This window comes from Setaria italica, chromosome III, assembly GCF_000263155.2.
Source record: "Setaria italica strain Yugu1 chromosome III, Setaria_italica_v2.0, whole genome shotgun sequence".
Taxonomy (NCBI): Eukaryota; Viridiplantae; Streptophyta; class Magnoliopsida; order Poales; family Poaceae; genus Setaria; species Setaria italica.
The window spans coordinates 15,694,428-15,703,623 of record NC_028452.1 but is presented as its reverse complement, the minus strand read 5'-3'; the positions used below and the strand labels follow the sequence as shown (position 1 = coordinate 15,703,623).

The 9,196-nt window shown below is 46.6% G+C and overlaps 1 protein-coding gene and 1 long non-coding RNA gene across 2 annotated transcripts; both read left to right on the top strand.

The window, feature by feature from the left end:
* The first annotated feature begins 162 nt into the window (after positions 1-162).
* LOC111256668 lies at positions 163-1,761 on the top strand. Its single transcript, XR_002676843.1, has 2 exons — positions 163-809; positions 1,338-1,761. It is a non-coding gene; the product is annotated as an uncharacterized LOC111256668 (long non-coding RNA).
* A 2,644-nt stretch (positions 1,762-4,405) lies between these two features.
* LOC101773059 (probable LRR receptor-like serine/threonine-protein kinase IRK) lies at positions 4,406-8,217 on the top strand. Its single transcript, XM_004961684.3, has 2 exons — positions 4,406-5,844; positions 6,372-8,217. The coding sequence occupies exons 1-2, from the start codon at positions 4,487-4,489 to the stop codon at positions 7,840-7,842; spliced, it is 2,829 nt and encodes a 942-aa protein (XP_004961741.3). The 5' UTR covers positions 4,406-4,486; the 3' UTR covers positions 7,843-8,217.
* Positions 8,218-9,196: the final 979 nt, after the last annotated feature.

Sequence of the window (9,196 nt, the reverse complement as noted above, 5' to 3'; positions counted from 1 at the left end):
GCTGAGCTGCCATATCAGTATAAGCATAGATTGTGCTTCAGCACATTTTCGATTCAGCATCGGTCATGAAATATGTGTGCTTATGCATATTGTACTGTCGCGTTAGACTTGTGCAGAGCAGGGGCTATTGGGTAGCCTTTAGACCTTCAACAGTTACACTGGTCACAGACAATCGTTGCACTTTGTCTGTCTGTTCGTTTACCTTTTGCATTATGCCTGCTGCCATACTCTTGCATCTTTGGCTCTTTGCCTTTTCCATTTCATGTTATATTGACACAATATGGATAAGATCTGTGCAAGAGACAGGGTTTGGTGGGTGTTTTTTTTCCTGAATTCCATTTGCTTTGTGTGCACATCTCGCAATCTTTTTGTAACAATGGTTCTGATTGGTTGATCAATGTCTGCATTTGTGCTGCTGATGTCTATATCCATTTCATTTGGACATAACTTCCCCCACAAATATTGTATTCGAGTTTTGAGCCACTACCATGAACTGCTGCAGTCCATTATGCTCTAATGAGCTGCCCCTAGCATGTTCTTGTATCGAAGTCCAGAGTGGCTGATTGCGCCAATCATTGATACAATTATGCTCCGGCCTAGTTCAGGGTCTACCGGCCTGGCTTCAGATTTGGTGCGCAACAATTCATGTGTAAGTTTGTGGTTAGGTTTTTCTGGGACAGGCATAAAGTTGTTATACTGAGCCTTCTGGTATTATGTTCTTCCTGGCTGCTTCTACTTGACCACTTAAGTACTGATCAAAGTTGCAGTTGATCTGCTAAAAGGTGACAGCACTTCGCCTTGGATCCCTTGTGAGTTGCTGGCTTGCTGCTGTATCTGCTAAAATTTTGTTGGGCAGTTTTTTCATTTTATTAGGGATATCATATCCGTAGCTACTATATGTTAGTCAGAAATCATTGAACTAGATTGATATGTAAAAGATCGACCTTGATGTTGAATCCTCATAAATTTTGATTCATCGAGGTCTATTTTTCAATTTTTGGACAAAGATTTGCCGACAAAAAATTAAGGGAGTGTTTGGATCATCAGGCTAAACTTTAGTCCCTGTCACATCGAATGTTTAATACTAATTAGGAGTATTAAACATAGACTATTACAAAACCCATTGCACAGATGGAGGTTAAACGGCGAGACGAATCTATTAAGTCTAATTAGTTCATGATTTGACAATGTGCTGCTACAGTAACCATTTGCTAATGATGGATTACTTAGACTTAATAGATTCGTCTTGCCGTTTAGCCTCCATCTGTGTAATTAGTTTTATAATTAACTTATATTTAATCCTCCTAATTAGTCTCCGAACATTCAATGTGATGCAGATTAAACTTTACCTCAGGATCCGAACACCCTAAATCAAGTTACAAATGCTGGGGTGGAGACCAGATGTCCAGCTCAGATGGCAACTTTTGCAGCAGGAGTGAAGGACCAACTGGACTTGCATCGTGGGATACAGCAGGTTTACTGTCAAACTGTCAATGAAGCTCCGGGGTCCGGGTGGCAGGCCGGGGAGAGGACATCACTAGAGCTGGCATGGATGGACGGCTCTTTTCCTTCCCTACCCCACCACCATCCCTTCCTCTCCAGCTTTTCTCGTGGTGGTTGAGCAGCTGCCGCTTGTTTAAGCCCCTGCTGTTTGCTTGGCTGCCGTTTGGTGCCGATCACTGCTGTGGCGAGTAATGGGCAAAAGAATCTTGTAGCTTGTTCGTGTTGTTTTACTACTGGCGACAAGGAAAACGTCACAAATTCGAATTGCTTGACACCCGGCAGCACATCCTTTCTTTCGGAACTTCGATGCATTCATACGGTCGTCGTCCGGAATCTCCAGCTCAGTTCATCCGGCGGCACTTCTGGTCTCTGCATTTTGAAAGTTGTGCCGGGTACTGCTCAACAACTCTACTGCCTACTGCGGCTACTGCGTGCTCCTGCCTCGTCCAAATAGTACTAGCAAGTTGCAGCGACTAGCATACAAGCGCAAAGGACTCGCACGATCAACAGCTGGAACCTGTAAATGCAAGGACAAGCTTGGCTGCCGAAGCCTCTTTGGAATTAAAAAATTCGACATCAATAAACTGTCAAATTATCACATGATTCCCACGTTCAAAACCCGGCCTAACGAGTGGGACAGTGGTTGATTATGTTTGGCAATGCTAAAGCTGAAGTCTCGAATCTACGAATTTCTAACTCAACCAAAGAAAAGGAATGTGTTCCATAATAATTAAATTAAACGTGTGCCTACGAAAAACCTCATGAATCAACACCGACGGAAACGGACATGGGCACACGGCATTTGCTTGGTACTTTGGTAGTAGATAGACTTACGTAATACTAGTCAGTCGATTTGATTTTAATTTGCTGAAATCTTATGCTTATCTTACAAAAATGAACGATATATCTCTGCGTGTTAAGAATGTGAAATCACCTTGGGTAAGATTGGACCCGTTACCCAGTGCATGGAGTCGGTTTTCCACTCCACTCGTGAAACCCGCTCTCCCGCCTACTCCAAAGTCTTTGTAAATTGTAATTCTGTTCTCCAGTCAATTTGATTTTAAAATACACAAATATTATGCATAATTGAAAGAATTATGTATTTGTGCTTGCTTAAACTGTGAGCCGAAAGTTTATGTTAAGTTTGTTCGACATTCCCTTGTAAAATTCTTGTAACACTCACAGAAATAGAAGGGACAACCACCAATCGGGGAGCATTAATTGCAAGCGTTTTTTTTTTCACTCCCCTCATGAAACTAGCAAATCCAGACGGTGGCATCGATCCTCTGCTGTCTCCTCCTCCTCCTATTAAATTGTAGATAAACTTATATTATACTAGTTGATTCAATTTTAAAATAATAATCTTTTTTCATTATTAAAAAGAACCATATATCCGTGCATATTTAAAATGTGAAACCTTGTCACAAGATTAGGGACTACTACCCATTGTTTACGGGAACATCCATCGCAAGAGATTTTCCGCTCTCTTCGTAAAACTAGTAGAGTGACAACAATAATCCCCTCCTACTCCTAGTCATGTGACTCATGCTCGATTGTAGATAGACTTATGTAGTTATGTTATGCGAGTCAATTGGTTTCAAATTGCTAAAATCTCACGCATAATTAAAAAATATCATATATGAGTGCTTGCTTAAAATAGTTAAAATTGAAAATTGGGGTAGGATTAGAGACCGCTGCTAATTGCTAAAGGGGACAATAATGTGAAACCAACAAACCTAGTGGTGGCAACCATCCTCTCTTGCCTCCTCCTATTCACATGAGTCATGCTTGGTTGCAAATAGACTTATGTCACGCTAGTCAATTTGATTTCAGAAGGATTAAATGTCATGCATGATTTAAAAAGAATCATGAATTTGTGCTTACCTAAAACGTGAAAGATAAGGTGAGATGAAGGACCACCGTCCGTTACTTAGAGGAGCATTAATTGTGAGATTTCCCACTCCCTTCACAAAACCAGCAAACCTGATAGCAACCTCCTGTCATCAGGTAAGTTATCCTTGGATGTATATGGAATTATATCATGCCAGTGGTTGTAGATATACTTATACCATGCTAGTTAGTTGTAGATAGACTTACGCCATGCCAGTCTGTTGGTTTTAAAATGCTAAAATCTTTTGCATAATTAAAAAGATAATGCATATTCGTGCTTTCTTATATTAAAATGAAAATATTGTGCGAGAATAGGGATCATTTTTGAAACATCGACCCCTCACCTCGTCTTCCTAGCAACATGAGTTGCGCTGTTTGTAGATAGATTTATGTCATATCAATATTTTTGATTTCAAAATGCTGAAATCTTATAGATAAATAAAAAAAATCAAAGGTTTCTAGTGCTTAAAATGTGAAACCTCTTGCGAGATTAGAAACTACGAACCATTTTTCAAAACCAGCAAACCTGACATTAATGATAACACACCATAATGCATCGTAGAAGTGCAACGTGAACTGCAGCTACGACAAGCACCTATTATAATTTCAATCCTTTCTTCCTACTTAGGAAACAATGGCGACCCCTCCCAATCTCTACAAATTTCCAACCCCTCGATCAAAAGAAGTGACCTAAACAAATTTGCTCCTTAATTTAAGAACTAAACGAATGCACATGAAAAACCTCAGCAATCAACACCAGTGGAAACAAACGGGACACATGCTCGGCAGAAGATAGGCTGCCGTCACCCCAATAGATTTCATTTTGAAATGGTAAAATCTTGTATACTTGTCTTGAAAAATAATCTCGTATCTTTTTTTTTTGAAAGGAAATGATCCCGTATCTTTCGCTTGTGTGAGCTGTGAAACAACCTCGAGCGAAACGGTGGCCCCCACTGGCCAGGGGAGCATTAATGGCAAAGCGGTTTCCCACTCTCTCCCACGAAACCAGCAACCCGGCAGCAAGGACAGCAGACAACAGTGCATCTGCGCCGCGAACCGCCGCTCCAGTCCAATCGATGGACGAACGCCTCCCATGATCCCGCCGCCCACCTCCTCCTCCTCCTCCCCCGCCTCCGCCGCGGCAATGGCGGTCGCCCCCCGCCTCCTCCTCCTCCTCTCCGCCCTGCTCCTCCTCGCCGCGGCGGCCGGGGCGGCCGCCGCCGCCACCGTGAGCGACGACGTGCTCGCGCTGGTCGTCCTCAAGTCGGGCCTCTCCGACCCGGCGGGCCGCCTCGCGCCCTGGTCCGAGGACGCCGACCGCGCCTGCTCCTGGCCGGGGGTCTCCTGCGACCCGCGCACGGGCCGCGTCGCCGCGCTCGAGCTCCCCGCGGCGTCGCTCGCGGGCCGCCTCCCCCGGTCCGCGCTGCTCCGCCTCGACGCGCTCGTCTCGCTCGCGCTCCCGGGGAACCGCCTCTCCGGCGCGCTCCCCGACGCGCTGCCCCCGCGCCTCCGGGCGCTCGACCTCTCCGGCAACGCGATCTCAAGCGGCATCCCCGCCTCGCTCGCGTCCTGCGAGTCCCTCGTGTCGCTCAACCTCTCCCGCAACCAACTCACCGGCCCCGTCCCCGACGGCATCTGGTCGCTGCCGTCGCTTAGGTCGGTGGACTTCTCCGGGAACCTCCTCTCCGGTAGCGTGCCCGGTGGGTTCCCGCGGAGCAGTTCGCTGCGTGTGGTGGACCTCAGCCGCAATCTCCTCGAAGGGGAGATACCGGCGGACGTCGGCGAGGCAGGGCTGCTTAAGTTGCTTGACTTCGGGCACAACTCGCTCACCGGCGGGCTGCCGGAGTCGCTGCGTGGGCTATCCGGGCTAAGTTCTCTCGGCGCCGGTGGCAATGCCCTATCAGGGGAGCTCCCGGCGTGGATTGGGGAGATGGCGGCGCTGGAGAGGCTGGATTTGTCTGGCAACCATTTCGTCGGCGACATCCCCGACGCCATTTCGGCCTGCAGGAACCTAATCGAGGTTGACCTCAGCCGGAACAAGCTCACCGGGGAGCTCCCGTGGTGGGTGTTCGGGCTGGCACTGCAGCGCGCCTCCCTCGCCGGCAATGCACTATCAGGGTGGGTCAAGGTTCCCAGTGATGCTGCCGCGGCCCTGGAAGGACTGGACCTGTCGAGCAATGCGTTCACCGGTGCGATCCCGCCTGAGATTGCCACCCTTGCAAGATTGCAGCACCTGAACTTGTCCTTGAATTCCTTGTCGGGGCAACTTCCTGCAAGCATTGGACGGATGCTGCTGCTTGAGGTGTTGGATGTGAGTGCAAACAAGTTGGACGGGGTTGTACCACTGGAGATTGGAGGTGCGGTTGTGCTCCGGGAGCTGCTGATGGGGAGGAATTCACTTACTGGAGGCATTCCGGTGCAGATTGGCACATGCAATTCCCTGATTACTTTGTAAGTAGATCTTTTTCGTCGACATTACCCTGTTGCTAGTACTAGTGCATACATGTTTAGAGTTTAGTGCTTGACTAGATGACCACTAGCTTCCTTTTGTTTATTCTAGTGTTGGTTTTTGCTGATTCTCTGCTTCCTAGGTTGTAGATATCATTTAGAAAGCGATAGATATGTCTTACTTGCTGTCTGGAAGTACTAAACTGAAAACATGGGTGACATCTTTGTCTTGCTGCTTTGCTTGTATCTCACTGTCTTGCATGTTTCTCTTGGATACACTAAATAAGAGTCAAATGCCTGACGAATTTTGTTGTTGACTATAGAATTGTACTCCCTTTGTTTTAAATACATAACGACTAGTACAAGCTAATTAGTTCAAAAATGGAGTAATTAGCTTGTCCTAAACGTCATATATTTAAAAATGGAGGGGGTATTTCAATAAACAAGGCAAAGCATACAGCACAGCTTCTGTCAATTACTAGCCACTAATTCAGGCAATGTGAATGTAATTCTTTGTTTTTGCTTTCCAGGGATCTATCACACAACAAACTTACAGGGCCAATTCCTATGTCCATGGGTAACCTGACCAGTCTTCAAACGGTTGATCTCTCGGAGAACATGCTGAATGGGACCCTGCCGACAGAACTCTCTGACCTTGCCAGCCTCCGTCTCTTCAATGTCTCTCACAATTTGCTATCGGGGAGCCTCCCCATCAGCCGTTTTTTTGACAGCATCCCTTATTCTTTCATCTCCGACAATGCCGGCCTTTGCAGCTCACAAAAGAACAGTTCCTGCAACGGCGTCATGCCAAAGCCAATTGTTTTCAACCCTAACTCCTCATCAGACCCCTTGTCAGATGTTGCCCCAAGTTACCCAAATAACCAGCACCAGAAGAAGATGATATTGAGCATTTCCACACTCATCGCGATTGTGGGCGGAGCAGTCATTGTCATCGGTGTGGTCACCATCACAGTGCTCAATCGCCGTGCTCGTGCAACAGCACCTCGCTCTGCGCTTCCCACTGCATTGTCAGATGATTACCATAGCCAATCAGCCGAATCTCCAGAAAATGAGACCAAGTCTGGCAAGCTTGTCATGTTCGGCAGAGGCAGCTCGGATTTCAGCACAGATGGGCATGCATTGCTGAATAAGGATTGTGAACTTGGGCGTGGAGGCTTTGGTACTGTTTACAAGGCAGTGCTCAGAGATGGCCAACCAGTGGCCATTAAGAAGCTAACAGTTTCAAGTTTGGTCAAGTCAGAGGATGACTTTAAGCAGCATGTCAAGCTTCTAGGCAAGGTGCGACACCATAACATTGTTACCCTCAGAGGCTTCTACTGGACTTCATCACTGCAACTCCTTATATATGAATTCATGCCTGCTGGGAGCTTGCATCAGCACCTGCACGAGTGCTCAGAAGAGAGCTCGCTTTCATGGATGGAGAGGTTTGACATAATCATCGGTGTGGCCCGCGCACTTGTTTACTTGCACCGCCATGGTATAATCCACTTCAACCTGAAGTCCAGTAATGTCCTCCTAGACACAAATGGTGAGCCGAGGGTTGGAGACTACGGTCTTGTGAACCTGCTGCCGATGCTGGACCGCTACGTGCTGAGCAGCAAGATCCAGAGCGCGCTGGGGTACATGGCCCCGGAGTTCACCTGCAGAACTGCCAATGTCACAGAGAAGTGTGATGTGTACAGCTTTGGAGTGCTGATCCTTGAGATTTTGACAGGCAGGAGGCCCGTCGAATACCTGGAAGACGACATCATTGTGCTTTCCGATCTGGTCAGAGGTGCAGTTGAAGAAGACAGGCTGGAGGACTGCATGGATCCGCGGCTGTCAGGTGAGTTCTCGATGGATGAGGCCACGCTGATCATCAAGCTGGGGCTGGTTTGCACGTCGCAGGTGCCTTCCCAGCGGCCGGACATGTCTGAGGTGGTCAGTATGCTTGAGATGGTGAGGAGCCCGCAGGGTACCCCAGAGGATGATCTGGTTTGAGATCTATTTACTAGGCTTTTTCTCATTTCTCCTTCCTTTTTCATTGGTTTTTGGATAGAGGTAGATACATGATGTTGAGGAGAGGGGGAAAGTGCGGCGAGAAAGTATTTTAGGATTCTGACTAGTGAGCTTAGCTCGTTTGCAGTATTTAGGGATGTAAAGCTGCTGCTTCTCTTAGATTATTGGTCGGTCCCATTGCGCTTAAGAAATTGTGGACCATGCGATGCGTGTGTTCGAGTGTTGCTGCAACTTGATATGGGGCCAAAAAAAAAGGTTGTTCATGGTATATCAGCGCGGTTAATACTGTTGTCGGCTAGTTAGGCTGGAAAAAGGGTATACAGTACATTTAACATTTCTGGAGCCATTTTTTGCTCATTCCCTGGCACTTCACACTCACCCTGGTATGTGGTATACTGGTATGCCAGTTGCCAGGTGTAAAATCGACCATGTGGTAGGTTGATAGGTATGATTTATTAGCATGTGCTCTTTGAAGTTTCTTTCTTTCTTTGTTTTTTTTTTGAACTTAACGCTGCAGGAGCGCTGCCATATCATTTAAGGAGAAGAGAAGAGAGAGTGTTCAAATATTACATGGTCGATATTACATAATCCCATATCATTTAAGGAGAAGAGAGAGTGTTCAAATATTACATGGTGGATATTACATAACCAAGGTAAAACTCATATTACATAATCAAGGTAAAACTCATTACTCAAATACCATTGTTCTGACGTAACTAAACTAAGGCACACTTGGTGCTCCACATGCTTGCTAGCGGAAGCTTATTTCTTCTTTGATGGGCCGAACACTTGTTAGGTGCTGCACATGCTTGCTGGCGGAAGCTTATTTCTTCCTTGACGGGCCGAACACTCGTTGTGGTGTCGCTTGACGTAACTAAACTAAGGCACACTCGGTGCTCCACATGCTTGCTGGCGGAAGCTTATTTCTTCCTTGATGGGCCGAACACTCGTTGTGGCGTCACTTCAAGTCCGTCGAAAATATGTCTGTTTCTCTCGTTCCATAGATTCCATACCGTTAAATTAGGATAGCCGCGATCGCTCGCCATTGCGTCTTGTGCATTGCCTTCAGGGAATGTCTCCACCACTCTTCAAGACAGACACCCATCACTGGCAAGGGAACCAGGTTGTTGGACCAACTTTGAACCATCATCCATACTTGCATTGCATATGGACAGTGCACCAACAACTTTGAACCATCATCCATATGTGTTCTACAATCTCAGGTGTAGCTTGGCAGAGTGAGCACACTGGATTACCTAGTTAGTTTCTTGCAGCGAGTTTGTTAGCCGTCAATATTTTGCTTTGGACTAATATCCATGCAAAAAAATATGTGTTC